The sequence below is a fragment of the Octopus sinensis genome, linkage group LG20 (assembly GCF_006345805.1).
Source record: "Octopus sinensis linkage group LG20, ASM634580v1, whole genome shotgun sequence".
NCBI lineage: Eukaryota > Metazoa > Mollusca > Cephalopoda > Octopoda > Octopodidae > Octopus > Octopus sinensis.
This window is the reverse complement of record NC_043016.1, coordinates 29,802,306-29,818,365: the sequence shown is the minus strand read 5'-3', so window position 1 is coordinate 29,818,365 and position 16,060 is coordinate 29,802,306. Positions and strand designations below refer to the sequence as shown.

General features: G+C 36.9%; 1 protein-coding gene across 6 annotated transcripts in view; it reads left to right on the top strand.

Annotated features, from left to right (window-relative positions):
- Window positions 1-16,060, top strand: part of LOC115222696 (oxysterol-binding protein 1) — a 221,710-nt gene that overhangs the window by 184,477 nt on the left and 21,173 nt on the right. For all 6 annotated transcript variants that reach the window (XM_036511611.1, XM_029793018.2, XM_029793021.2 and 3 more), the window contains 6 exons: window positions 8,877-8,970; window positions 9,994-10,138; window positions 11,490-11,687; window positions 11,833-12,078; window positions 13,704-13,821; window positions 15,584-15,783. In XM_036511611.1, the coding sequence (XP_036367504.1) occupies window positions 8,877-8,970; window positions 9,994-10,138; window positions 11,490-11,687; window positions 11,833-12,078; window positions 13,704-13,821; window positions 15,584-15,783 (1,001 nt within the window). The remainder of the gene's footprint in view (window positions 1-8,876; window positions 8,971-9,993; window positions 10,139-11,489; window positions 11,688-11,832; window positions 12,079-13,703; window positions 13,822-15,583; window positions 15,784-16,060) is intronic.

Below are 16,060 nucleotides of genomic sequence, written 5' to 3'. Positions count from 1 at the left end.
ACAAGTGTTACTCATTACTGCACTCAATCTGGTACATATTTTTCCCTCGCCTTCTGTCCCCTTTCTGCAGCAGAATACCAAAAGCTACTCTGTAAAACATCAACTTCCTCTTCTGGAAGATGACATCTAGGAGAGACCAAATCACAGATATTGTGTTGTATAGCCAGCTGGAGACAACGATGTTTCCAGGGATTAAACAACAGTAATATTTGTATCAACTGGGACTGCCACATTATATTGGCAAATGATCTTTACTTAAAAGTACTGTTACTGAATGTCTCTTGTTGAGAGATTTAGAAATAATAATATTTCTTTTCCCCCCCCCCCAATTTTTTAATAACAAATGATAAGAGAGTCTCTGGTGATATCAAAGAGATCTTTGCATAGTACTCACTTCAAGTTCATTTAAGTGTACTGCGTCACTGTTAAGCTGCTTATTTACATTTTATATTCTTCCATTCTAGAATGACTTTAAACCATCCTGGGGGAAAACATCAATAACCTTGATAGTATGGCTTTTGATGCTACAATGTAAATAATAATAATCTTTTCTACTCTAGGCACAAGGCCCAAAATTTGGGGGAAAGGGGCCAGTTGATTAGATTGACCCCAGTGCACAACTGGTACTTAATTTATCAGCCCAGAAAGGATGAAAGGCAAAGTCGACCTTGGTGGAATTTGAACTCAGAACGTAAAGACAGATGAAATACTGCTAAACATTTCGCCTGGCATGCTAATGTTTCTTATTTCTTTACTACCCACAAGGGCCTACACACAGGGGACAAACAAGGACAGACAAACAGATTAAGTCGATTATATAGATCCCAGTGCATAACTGGTACTTATTTAATCGACCCCGAAAGGATGAAAGGCAAAGTCAACCTCAGCAGAATTTGAACTTAGAATACAGCTGCAGACGAAATAACGCTAAGCATTTCACCCAGTGTGCTAACGTTTCTGCCAGCTCGCTGCCTTCTACAATGTACAATTGGTGCATATAATGCAAACTAAGTTAATGTTGATGAAGGTAGCACACTGGGCAAAATGCCTAGTGGCATTTCATCCGTCTTCATGTTCTGAGTTCAAATTCCACTGAGGTCAGTTTTACCTTTCGTCCTTTCAGGGTCAATAAAACAAATATCAGTTGAACACTGGGGTTGATTTAATCGACTTACTCCCAGCCCCCAAAATTGCTGGCCTTGTGCTAAAATTTGAAACCAGTGTTGATAATCCATTGTTTTTTTTATTATTTTTTGACAATGACAAAGCTTCTGATTTATCCCTCAAAATTCATATTTCAGGGAATTTTGTTTATGTTTGAGTGTCACTCATTTGCAGTTAGGATAATCTCTCAAAGTCATCGCTGATGGGTGACCTATTGAGCTATCCAATGTTTTCCTAAGTGCCTTGTACTTTTATTTTCCTTAAAAGTAGTAGGCTGTTTTGTTTGCCTGTTATCATTTCAATTAATTTCTGTTCCTCTCATCTCTTGACAAATGGTTATTACAATTATACTACAGTTGAGCATTTAATGTCCCGAAAGTTGAGAGGAGTTTCACTTTGTGCTTGTTGTTCTTCAGTAATGTAATCAATCACAGACAACATTAAACCAGCAATCTTTCCGAAGATGCCTGTCGTAATCATTCTTTCATGTTATGGTGTATTTTATGTAAGGAAAGAAGTTCTTAAATAAACACAATATATGGTTTTTATGTGCTACCCATTGTATTTATTTAATAATATTTATCTCTCACCAGATGGAGTACTTTTTCTTGATTTTTACCATCACAGAAAAGTACACTGTGTGTGTGTGTATGCATGCATGCATGGTTGTCATAAGAATTGATAATCGTTCAAGAGAACATGAGATAATTGGCTTTTGGAAGAGTGGATCTCGAAGCATATAAAGTTATAAATAAAAACATGTAAATACTGGGTTGAAAAATCTTCTTTGATAGCAAAAGGCTGCCCCTGGGACAAGTAGTCTTCAGCTTTTACACTGTTTATATATATATATATAATATATATATATATGTCTCTTATGTGGTGGTTTAATAAAGTATGTGATTGAGTATTATCTGGTAATTGATATTTGATTTAGATGTATTTCTCCATTTTCTTATCTTATATATATATATATAATATATATATATATATATATATTATATATATATATATATATATATGATAAAGGTGGCTTATTTGCAATTTACAACCAAAAGGCAGAACTATATATGTTACTAAAGTGATTGGGGTACTAGTTAGCACCAACATTGCTAGAAATAAGAGTGTCAAAACAACTCTTAGTCATGATAAAGCACTTATCTTATGACTGATAAGGGTGGCTTGTGTGTGTGTGTGTACGCATGCAATCTAGTTTCTTTTTTCCCTGTTTACTGTACTACACTCACTGGCACTCTGGAGATACCAGGGCTGTGTTTGTAAATTTCGAATGAGGTATCACTGTTGCATAGGGCCCACTTTTGGGTCTCCTCTTCTTCAGAAACATCTCAGTCTCTCTAAATTTGAGAGTCAAAAGATCAGATAGGTTCTTGAAGTCAGATGGGAGCAACACATCTGCAAGTTACTGCAGTGGGACATCTTGATAGGGGATCTGAATAGACATTAAACATACATGAGAGATAGAGAGAGTGAGAGAGAGACGGTGTGTATGGACAGGCACACACATGGCTGTACAATTAAAACATTCACTATGTAACTACATGGTTCAGGGATCATTGTCCCTACATAGCACTAGGAGTTTTGTCTTTTGTAGCTTCAGGTCGTGGCGTGGGAGAGCTGCACTCGTGAATTAAATTGAACCAATGGCCTTATCATGGTCCCAACAATCCAACCTCTGCCCCATTGTGCTTTGATGCAGGTTGTATATATGTGTGTGAAAACATATGTATATATTTATGTGTGTGTGTTTGTAATTTTTTCTTATCTTCACATGTGTTCTCTGATGGCAAACAAAAGGCTGATTCAAACACCGTTTGTTTCCAGTTCTCTACATAAACATATCCAGGCCAGTTCTTTTTTTGTCTGCCAGAAAGTGGTGGTGGTTATCACCTTACTTGGAAATGGGTGAAGGTTGGTGTCAGAGAGGGCATCAGGCCATAGAAAACTCTGACCTGTCCAAGCACGGAACAGTTGGCATTAAAATAACATGTGCAGGCATTCACGCACACACACATATATATATACACATACATACCCACAGGTGTGTGTATGTATGTATTCTTTTATTAGTATGTCACTGAACTGCAGCATTTAAGGCACGACCTTCAAGAGTTTAATCCATTGTATCGCCCCCCCCCCCCGCCCAATACTTAATGTCAGTGTGTTCATATTTATATTATTAACCAATAATTCATGGAACCTATCAGGACACGAAGGTAAACTCTTCAGGAAACAAAAACCATAGCCATGGACATGCATGTATGTGTGCACATGCACACATAGATGCATGTGCTCGCATGCATGTGTAGTTTTCACCTACCAAACCCCACTCAAAAGTTATTGTCTAATCCATAACTATTAGTATAAGGTTTCCCAATTTGTCTTGCACTGAAGTCAGACTTGCGACCATGTAGTCGTAAAATGAACTTCTTCAAAGCACATATGTACAACTTTTGTATGCACCTTTTTTCCTCTGCTTGGCCAGGCAAATATTGCCATATTTTGCAAAGTGTTTTTTTGTAAGTTTTAAGATTTGTTACCACTGGCTGCTTATTTATGATATTGTTTATGGTTTTGCCTCATTGGACTAATTTTGCTGTTCAGTGTTATGGCACTCAAAGAATCTCTCTGTAAAGTCATCCAACCAATTAGTTTGTGACGTTGGCTGTTTGCCAGTCTAATGCAACAGGGCTAATTTTGACTGCTACATAGTTTACTATAGCTTGCATATATATGTGTGTGTGTATGTATGTATATATATATATTATGTATTATATATTAAGGTTTGCAAGCAGAAATCGCAGCTTTATATATAATTATATAAAATTATATATATTTATATATACACTCATACATATATAATTTTGCGACTTCTGCTATGTAAACCATTATTTTTCACCCTCCCTTCAAATACACATTTCTTTTCCATTCATTCTTTTTATATACACACACACTACACACACTTCGAATGTGGTTAATAATATAATATTGCACATGGTTTTAGGATTATTTGCTTTATAGACAATTTTTTGTTTGTTTTTTTTTTCCTACTCAGGTACAAAAATAGCTCTTAAAGAAATAGCATTGTTGTGAGAATGTAGTTAGACCAGTTTGTTATTTCTAAATACCTAATCTGCCCACCTTCAAAAACCAAATCAGGAAAAAAAAAAAATTATCAAAACAATGTATTTAATATCTTTTGTTTGGGTAGGTTTTTGTTGTCATAAATATATGTATGTATGTGTGTGTGTATACATACATATGTGCTGACATATATGTGTGTGTATATATATTGTTTTAGTTGTCTCTCACCAGCCTATGCCATTTTTTACTCCTCATATTTTACTATTCTTGGGACATAGAAGTGGAACCTGTTTTGTCAGTCAGACAGATTGTGGCAAACAGTATCGTTGTGTCTTGCCCAGTAGCTGCAATAAAGTTTGAGCTGTTGGCTGTATAGTTAGTTTTCCAACACCTTAAATTATCAGCCTTTATGATTATTTGTCTCTTTGATGCAGGGGCACTGTTTTGTCGTGTGCTCCAGTTCACTGAGCTATCAAAAGTGCAGTGTACCTGTATTTCAAAAGGCCATTGTGTCACATTGAATTTCTCTGAGAACTGCGTTAGAGTTACTGCACGACTGTGGAGTGCTCAGCTGCTTGCACATTAATTTCACGAGTAGGCTGTTGCATTGATTGAATCAACTGGAACACTCGTCATCATAACTGATGGAGTGTCAAGTGTGTGTATAGTTTCAGTATGGTTTCTATCAAATTCCATTCACACAGGTTTAGCTAACTCAAGGGTTTCGTAGAAGGCACTTTTGTCTTTTACTTGTTTCAGTCATTGGACTGTGGCCATGCTGGGACACATCCTTGAAGTAATTAGTTGAATAAATTAACCCTAGTATTTATTTATTTATTAGCACTATGACCCGGCAACACCGGAAGGTTCATATGCTTTATGATAATACATTTAGGTACTATAGTCCCCTTGAAGTTCAAGTGATTTCATTATACAAAGCCTCATCATCATCATCACATGACCGTTTTTTTTGTATGTTTGTATGGGTCTGACAAAATTTGAGACAAGTTTTATACAACCAGATGCCCATCCTGTCACGAGACAGGATATGCATCTGGTTTCCAAGCAAGATGATATTTCACAATGGTTAGACATGTTCATGCAGGATATTAGAAATGAGCAATACTGCATGTATGACAGGGACACTCATTTACGACTATTATGTGATGTCAAGGCAAGGACACACACACATACATACATACAACAGACTTTTTTCCTCATTTTGTCTACCAAATCCACTTACAAGGCTTTGATTGACCCAGGGCTATAGCAGAAGGTGCTTCACAGCCATGCCTGTGGGATACATATCTCTGTGCTTTAACAGTATTACTTCAATCTTGATACTCTTCATTGCAGAAACACAGCCTCTGCTGCTTCTGCTATAGCGATCTGTTTAGTTTTGGTATTAAATTCTATCAGGTGTTAGTTTACCAATCATTGCTTCCAAGTTATTGTAAAACTTCACAGTAGCTCATATTTTATAAGAAACTAGCAGTATCACCCGGCGTTGCTCGGGTTTGTAAGGGAAATAACTATATAAGCATTTTTAGAGAGTTACTTCCCTTATAGATGCCAATTCGGGCTTACTTAGCCATTTCTGTTTTGGTGTCTTCAAGCCATGAAGTCGTTGTTCTAAAAGAACGCTGGTCTCCTTGACAACACTTTAAGACGTTGATTTCCTTACACTCCCTTCCCCACAGCTTCACGAGGGAGGGAAGAAGGGGGAGAAGCAAACAGGTGCAGGTGTGACCATGGACGCCAACTCCGCCGCCATCGACACACGAAAAATTATGCATTAAAATGGAATAAAAAATTATGTTAAATTATTTTTAAAATCGTAGACTCATCGTAGACGTGCGCTAATAGCCAGACGGGCTCGATATGAATCACGACTATAAGATACCCGAATTTGGTTAAACTGCACCGCAAAATGTGGGAGGAGTTAGGAATCTAAATCGAAGGGGACAGACACTCACACAACTACAGTTTTATATATATAGATTACTTTCAAAGGAAATTTAAAAATAAATAAATTAAACGGATGCAGGAGTGACTGTATGGTAAGAAGCTTGCTTCCCAGCCACATGGTTCCTGGTTCAATCCTACTGCATGGTACCTTGGACAAGTGTCTTCTACTATAGCCTCGGGTCAACAAAAGCTTTGTGAGTGGATTTGGAAGACAGAAACTGAAAGAGGCCCATTGTGTGTGTACATATATATATATGGCAAATGAAAAATGGAGGATGGTATATATACAAGAATTCATTATTAATCACGACAATTGTTTTAACACATCTAGCATTGGTCTCTTATGGCTGGGACGCTCAACAATTGGTTCAGGAGCATCTAGCAGTGCAGATGTGTATATGTATGTATGAACGTATTTATGTGTGTATGTGTGTGTGTCTCTGTTTGTCCCCCTACCATCGCCTGATGATTAGTGTTGGTGTGTTTACATTCCTGTAACTTAGTAGTTCAGCAAAAAAAAAAAAACATAAAATAAGTAGTAAGCTTACAAAGAATAAGTCCTGGGGTTGATTCGTTCATCTAAATGTGGTGCTCCAGCATGGTCACAATCAAATGACTGAAACAAGTAAAAGAGTTAGGAGTTTTGGGAGGGCCGAGGTGGTACAGTTGAAGATTTAGCTAAGTTAAGAGGAACTCTTTAAAATAAGTGATTCAGGCATTGATTAAATTAGTGTCACACACCTGGTCATTTTGGAAGAATCATTGGAATATCAGGCAAAAAAAGGCCTGCAGCATTTCTTCCAGCTGTTTACATTCCGAGTTCAAATCCCACAAAAGTCAACATTGCCTCTTGTCCCTTAGGTTCAATAAAATACCAGACAAGTACTGGGCTTGATTTAACTCTTTAGCATGTCAGATTCCTCTACCAAACCTTATGTTTGGTAGAGTAATCCTTTTTTATTCATATTGTTTTGAATTAACTATGCATTATCTCATAGCCTCGAGATTTTCATTATATAATTGTTTATTTTAAGAATGACATTGTAGGGTTAGTGTGAGAGGCTGGATATGGCTGGTTTAAATGTTAAAGGTTTAATCTATTATTCCCCACCCCCAAATTTTGTGTTCCTGTTCTAGAAAATATTGATAATGGTAGTTGTTGCTGTTGGCAGATTGATAGACAATGTCTTCCTCTATTTAATCATAGAGGAAGACATTCTTGGTTGAAAAAACACAGAAGCTGGTTTTGAATTTTACCCTATTATGGAGTTGATGTAATAAATCCCAGTCTAGTATGAAATGAATTTGGCAGCACACTCCTGACATATTGTCCCATTGTGTGGCACCCTGGACAAAAGTGTCTTCTGCCATAATTCTGGGCCAACTAATGCCTTGAGAGTGAATTCAATTGACAGAAACTGTACAAAGCCCATCGTGTGTGTAAATGTTTACATTCTGCACTTCACTGAAAATTACTGAGCTATAAGTAACGGTGTTTGTTGAGTTACACTTTCAACAAATCTGATATACTTGGTCTTTCAAAGACAAATGGAATGAAAACTTCCACATATAAAAACATTACTTCAATAACACGTATTAATCTAACCCATGCTAGTGTGGAAAATCTGACATAAAACAGTTTTCCTTTGGCCTGAAGAGAAAGACAGTTGTCCACTGTCTGGTGACTTCACTCTTTGGTCAAGCCCTTATCAACTTCTTACGAGAAGAAAATGAAGTTGGAGGAGGAGGTCCTGCTTTCCAGTAAATTTACTGAAAGGTGGGCCCGTGTAAATGGTTCTACTTCCAGTGTGTGTGTATATATATATATATATATATATATATATATATATAATATATATATATATATATTCGTTGCAGAAGACACAAGTATTTACCTTTAGAAGTTAAGGTAATCGGGGACTTATGGGGTACCCATATTTCAAGCCCCTTGTTCCATTCCTGTGGCACGCTTGTTTTTCATGTCATTTTTTTTCTCATTGATTTTAATGCATTCCCAGCTATTGCCTTTGCAGCAAATAAATTACTATTGTTATTATTATTAAGGTAGAGAACTGGCAGAATCATTAGCATGCTGGACAAAATGCTTAACAGTATTTCACCCACCGCTACATTCCGAGTTCAAATAACGCCAAGATCGACTTTGCCTTTCATCCTTTCTGGGTCGATAATTAAATAGCAGTGAAACACTGGTGGGATCAACATAATCAACTTATCCCCTCTCCCAAAATGGCTGCCCTTGTGGCAAAATTTGAAACCATTATTATTATTATTATTATTAAGAAGGCAAGCTGGCAGAATTGTTAGCATGCCAGGCAAAATGCTTAGCAGCATTTTGTCCATCTTTTGTTCTGATCTCAAATTCCACCAAGGTCGACTTTGTCTTTTATCCTTTCAGGATCTATTTAATAAGTACATTGAACACTGGGGTCAATGTAATTGACTCAAACCCACCTACCTTAAAGATTATTGGTTTTTATGCCAAAATTTGAAACCATGATTATTATTATTATTATTATATTATTATTATTATTATTATTATTATTATATTATTATTATTATCATCATTATTATTATTATATTTATAATTTGTTTTGTTTTGTTTTTTTTATATCTGTTATTAGTTCCCCAGTCTTCTGATGAAGATGAATTCTTTGAAGCAGTTGAACATCAAGTTGAAGAATTCAGTGTGGCGCTTCCATATGACAAAACTCATAGGTTTGTAACCAGCTTTCTCTCTCTTCTATTCTTCTCACCACCACGACCACGACCATCACTACACAATATTGAAGACATGCTTTTTCTGGAATGACACAAACAAATGTGTTACCGGAAGTTTACGTTAGCAATGTTTAGCAAACAAAATTGGATTTTTTTGAATATGAAGAGAGTTTAAAAGTGATATATTTATTGTTAACAATATTATTGTTATTATTATTATTGTTATTATCATTTAGTAGTTGTCAGAAACAGTAATGTGGTGGAGTAAATGCCTCCTAGTAGTATTACATTTCTTGTCAGTTGAAATCCTGCTGGGGTTGGCTTCTGGGAGTTGTTTAAATTGACTTACACCACTCCTCGAAATTTGTGGCCTGCTGCCAAACTTGGAACTCATTATTTTTAGTAATCGTAATACTTGTACAAGATGTTGTAGGTGCTTGTGGTATTATTGTTGTTGATGTTGTTGGTAATGGTGGTGTTTATAATAATAGTAATAACAACAGTTGTTGTTTCACAAGACACTGTAAAGAAATAAATTTATTGAAAAAACAAAAGAAAAATTTCAATTAGTGGCAGTTCTGCCTGCAAAACTGTGCAACATTATTGAAACATCTCTTATGAAGAAACCTCTATGTGGTTGCTTGATTTTCTAAATATAGCAGCTAAAATCCTACCCCCTCCCCACTTCTGTCATCCTCAGACACATTTGGCAATGTAATTCTCACTGTACAAAAACTCAGAAGATTGATCATGATTGCAACAGCTTTGATTTTAAGTGTTGCTTGATGGAGATTGACCTTTGCAGCCTTTTTTCACTTGTGGAACACTTATATTCTTTTCAAAATTTGGTGGCACACCTGAACTAAAAATATAACTAAAAGTATAAGGGGAAAAATTATATTCAGGTTACACTGTGGCACACCATTGTTCTGCGGCATACTGGTTGCGGAGCACTGGTATAGAGCATGAGGTAAGATATATTAAAACCTTTCTATTTATTATCATGTCTGTTGTTTCCAGGAGAACTGGCAGTGGTGTTAGCATTGACAGTTTGGATCAAGTCCTTGAGCCACAAAGTTCATCAGAATCAGATGGGGAAGATAATACCAAAGAGGCTAGAGTTGTTTGTGCTAAATCAGAATCTTCACCTAAGAGGACAACTTCAGTAAGTATTGACCATTTTTCTGATATTTTCTGCAGAATATTAAGTCCAAGTCAGAAAGATTCTACAAGAACTGTAAACATCTTTCTTTGCTACATTTATGTCTGTTGGAAGGTTATAAAAATTGATATCATCATCATCATCATCATCATCGTTTAACGTCCGCTTTCAATGCTAGCATGGGTTGGACGATTTTGACTGAGGGCTGGCAAGCCAGATGGCTGCACCAGGCTCCAATCTTGATCTGGCAGAGTTTCTACAGCTGGATGCCCTTCCTAACGCCATCCACTCCGAGAGTGTAGTGGGTGCCTTTTACGTGCCACCTGCACGGGGGCCAGTCAGGCGGTACTGGCAACGACCTCGCTCGAATCTTTTTACACGTGCCACCGGCACAACGTTGGTAACGATCACACTCGAATGGTGCCCTTTTACGTGCCACGGGTACGGAAGCCAGTTGGCTGCTCTGGCAACGATCACGCTCGGATGGTGCTCTTGGCACCCTACTAGCATAGGCATAAGTGCCAGTAAAGCGACGCTGGTAACGATCATACTCGTATGGTGCTCTTTGCACCCTGCTGACATGAATGCCAGTCACATTAAAAAAAGGAAGAAGAAAAAATGACATTGTGTAACATTGCATTTGTGCCAATAAGATGCACTTTCTGGTTCCCCGTAAAATGCATTCGTGTTGGTTCCACATAAATTGCACTTGTACTGGTGCCATGAAAGTGTATATGTGCCAGTGCAACGTAAGTGACAATACTGACTGATTTCAAAGAATTACGTAAATGGAGAGTACAGATTAAAAAAAAATTTTTTATCGTGATCTAAAGGTTACTCTGAGAAACTAAGAGCAAAACACAGTATGATACTTGAAATATGAAATAAACTTTTGAGAGTTTTGTTTATGCATGTGTGTATGTGGTGAGATATACAGTGAATTGCTGTACTCAAGAAGACCTTCCTACCATGTGGCCTAAACCCAAGGCACCATGTTAAAAGCTTTGATGTGGTTGTTGGTGCCACGTAAAAAGCACCCAGTTCTCTCTGTAAAGTGGTTGGCATTAGGAAGGGCATCCAGCCATAAAAACCAAGACAAAACAGACTGGAACCTGGTGCGGTTTCTGGCCTTGCCAGTTCCTGTTAAGACATCCAACCTATGCTACCAAAAACCCGATGTTAGGTGTTGTTGATGATGTTTTCTGTAAACTTTTATAGAGCTCATGAAAGAATGTTGTGATGATGATTACATGTTGTAGTAATCAACCTTGTGGTTATAGCTCTCTCTCACTCACTCTCTCTCTCTCTCTCTCTTTCTTTCTCTCTCTCTCAATCTGTACATTTTGTCTTACAGAAAGATGGTGCTAAATGTTCACACCGAAGAAATGCCAGTCAAGACAAAAACAGGCAAAGCTCTATCAGTGAAAGTAGTATAGGACAACGCCCAAGGGTTCGTCGGAAAGCTATATTGGAACGACCAAACTATAGTCTGAATTTATGGAGCATTATGAAAAATTGTATTGGCAAAGAGCTTTCTAAAATCCCCATGCCTGTAAGTTGTGCTACCACTGTTTCATATCTTCTGTTTTCTCTTACACATTCTTTTTATTTGTTACTATACCTGAAAAAAGACTGAAAACAAAAATATAGAGCCTGTTTGATTGTAATTAAGTTTAATTTAAATTTTCTCTTGGTAGGTTAATTTTAATGAGCCGCTTTCAATGTTACAACGACTTACTGAAGACTTTGAATATTCTGAGTGCCTTGACCAGGCAGCACGCTGTGAATTATCTGCTGAACAGATGGCATATGTGGCCGCTTTTACCATCTCTTCTTATTCCACTACTACCAACCGTACCAGCAAGCCTTTCAACCCATTGCTTGGAGAGACTTATGAGTGTGATCGCACTGATGATTATGGATGGAGAGCACTTGCAGAGCAGGTTGTATTTATATTTATTTATTTATATATATATATATATACACACACACACACACACACACACACACACACACACACAGACACATATATGTACTCACACATGCATGTATTTTTTTTTTGGAGTGGTGGGGTTATATGTTATGGGAATAATAATAATAATAATGGAACACCTCTCCCTCACAAGTGGTATGTGCTAGACATTGCAAATACTGTGATGTCAAGAAGTCGGTCATAGATAGTTATGTCATACCTGCCTAACTAACTATTCAACTATACTGGAGTGGTCGTATAACAGTCCAACATTGGATTACAACATTATCTCAACTATTTTTTAAAGTTTTTGTTAATTTTCCCTTTTCAATGTCATGTAACTGACACACAAAAATCACCCCTCAAACGTTTGGAAGACTTGTCAGGCCAAGTGAATTGAAGCTATAGCTGATATTAGTGCCGGTTGACTGGCACCTGTGCCAGTGACACATAAAAACCACCATTTAAGTGTATGGCCAATGTCAGTATCATGTCAATGGCACCCATGCTAGTGGCATATAAAACGCACTCGCTACGCTCCTAGAGTGATTGGCATTAGGAAGGGCATCCAGCTGTAGCAATCATGCTGAAACCAGATTGGATGGAACCTAGTGTAGCTCCCAGACTTACCAATTTTCAATCAAACTGTCCAACCCATGCCAGCATGGAAAACACATTAAATAATGATGATGAGGATGAGTCTATCCATATTCTCTGCTATTAATGTCAGACCATCTACGTGTGACAGCTCCCATGGTGAACCTTCTTTTAATGTCTATTGCTAGCACCTCCATTACAATTACAAATTGTAGTGAGCTTAATGCTGAGCCCTAATGCATCTCAGCCTTCATTCCAAACTCATCCATGTCCCCGTTTTTTTGCTGTTACAACTATGTGTGCTCTCTCTCCTAACTCTCTCAGTGCTCATGTCACCAATCAAGGTGAGTCTTTTTCCAGATCAACAAGCAATGAATTGGTAGAGTCATTTAAGTGTAGGACAAAATGCCTTCTGGTATTTATTCTGCACCCCAAGATCAACTTTGCCATTTATTATCCTTTTGGAATTCGGTAAAATAAAGCACCATTCTGCAATAATGCATTGCTGGAATTGTTAGAAGATTGGAAACAAATACCATAAAGTACTTGCTAAAGCCAGTGCTCTGTCTCCTTGGTTGATAAATTTTATCCATTAACCAGTTTAACATCACTACCTGGGCTTTGGGCCAGGTCTTTGGTTTAAGTCTTCCCTTCACTCAACCAGTCTTGAAGACCCTAAAAAAGAATAAAGTATCATGAGTGTTGCACTGTCCCTGTCCTGTGACTAAGCAGTAAAAATATAAAAAACTACAAACCCAATTTGTTACTCAGGTCTCTTTCTGATGTAAATACACACTGTGTTTCATCTATCTTTGCTTTCCTTTTTATTCTCTTTAACAGCCTTTCTAATACTTTCATTCCATGAACCGATAATATAACTATTTTATTCCAGCCAAAGTGTCAGGAAAGAAGGGAGGGAGGGGCATTTTACTACATTGTTGTTGACTAACAGTTGTTTCTCAAGAGATTAGCAATAACACTGACGATCTTTTTATTTAGGTAAGTCACCATCCTCCAATGTGTGCACAGTATACAGAAGGAAGGGGTTGGCGCTTGTGGCAGGAGTTCACAATGATGAGCAAATTCCGTGGCAAATATCTTCAGATTATACCCATGGGTAAGTCTTTTTTTCCAAAACCTTATATATCTGGTATATTTCATTGTTGTTGGTAGGACGCTTCCACTTTGAAGTAGCCATCTTCTAATCTTAGACTAATGCAAATATAGTGTAGCCAGGGAGAAGACTTGTTTTAATTTATATGAACATTATCTATTGCTATATTAGTATAAAAATTGTTCATGCAGTACAAGAAGAGGAATATTCAGATGAAATGACATCAGTTACAAGTTCAGATAATCTTTTTTCAGAAATTCAACATTCGGGCTAGTTTTTACATATCAGTGCATATTCTTGTTGCTGAGATGCTATGGTGTGTTGCATAAGGTTAAATACGTGGGTGCGAAAACAGCTGTGTGTCGAGAGTAAAACCTACCATGAATCGGATCACTCTAAAGTTTACACGCTCAAATGAACTGCATTTGTAGGCAGAAGGTTCTAGTCATGCAACCGGATTATCACATGGACAAATGCCATTGGTTGGACTGAAAGTGGGTTTGCTCACATGATCAACTTGTGTTTACTATGTGGCAAAACATTGGGGTCAGATCCAACTGTTCGGCAAGTTTCAAACACCATTAAGGGGAATGGGGTAACAGTTAGTGCTAATCCTTGGGAGGAACATAACTGTACATTATTTACATTTGATGGATATTTGTCCTCATTTTGTTTGTTGTTAACACGTTTCGGCTGATATACCCTCCAGATTTCATCAGGTGTCTTGGGGAAGTTTTGAACCTGGGTTCTCATTCCTAAGGTATTTTTTGATGTTGTTGTTATTATTATCATTATTATTTTTATTCCAGTCACTGCCTGGAATCGAACTCAGATTCTTGGGGTTAGTAGCTACCGACCCCAAGATTCTGAGTTCAATTCTAGGCAGTGACCTGAATTCTACTACTACTACTACTACTAATAATAATAATAATAACAATAACAACAACAACATCAAAAAATACCTTAAGAATGAGAACCCAGGTTCGAAATTTCCCCAAGACACCTGATAAAGGCTGGAGGATATATCAGCCAAAACGTTGTGTTAACAAGATGAGGACAAATATCTGTCAAATGTAAATAATGTACATATTTTCTCATCTCTTAAATATAGAATTGTATGAACATAACTGTGTAATCAGAATTCTGAAAATGATAATGAATTTTTGAGAGATTTAACCAACTTTTATATTATGTTAATTGGTACATTAAACCAATTTGTAAAACAGTAATTTTCCTACATAAAATTATGATGTTATAATTTTAATTCGAATATGAACACTTTAGAATTGATTGATCTTGAATCCTGAAATCAGAGGTGGTCGTTTCAGATGGGTTGGTATCAGAAGTGTTAAAAATTGCTTCAGAAAAATCCCTGCTATAAATATAAAAACATAGAAAATGGACATTAACCCTTTAGCATTCAGATTACTCTGTCAAGTGTAATTTTTATTTATTCACATTCTGAATTAATCATGCATTATCTCATAGCTTTAAAATGTCAACAATGTGATTGTTTATTTTTTACAATGACTTTATAGGGTGGTTGTTAGAGGCCGGGTCTGACCAGTTTGACTATAAAACAGGCAGACTATTAATGTTTAAATGCTAAAGGATTAAGAGTTAACTGTAGTTGTGTCTGGAGAAAAGATAGTGGGGCAGGTGGGTGGGTTCTAGAGTGTACAAATGATTGTCCTTTATAGTAATAAATGATAATAATTAAATGCCATGAAGTCATTTACAAAAGTTGTAAATTTTCTCATTACAGGTATCAGCCATCTTGAGTTCACTAAGACTGGTGACCACTACACATGGCGAAAGGTAACCACAACAGTACATAATATCATTGTTGGTCGTCTGTGGGTAGACAACCATGGAGAAATGGACATCACCAATCATACCACTGGTGATAAGTGTCACTTGAAATATTCAGCCTATAGTTACTTTAGCAGGGAGACACCACGCAAGGTATTTAGCCTTATTACTTAAAAATGTAAATGGTTCGTCATCATCATCATCATCATCAGTTGGTCAAAAACTATTATATTTTCTTTTATCTATGTATTTGCTAGTTATTGTCAAAAATCTATTATTATTATTATTATTATTATTAAGGTGTTGAGCTGGCAGAATTGTTAGCACACCAGACAAACTGTTGCAAGGCATTTCATTTGTCTTTACATTCTGAGATCAAATTCTGCCATAGCCAACTTTGCCTTTCTTCCTTTTGGGGGTCATTGTATTC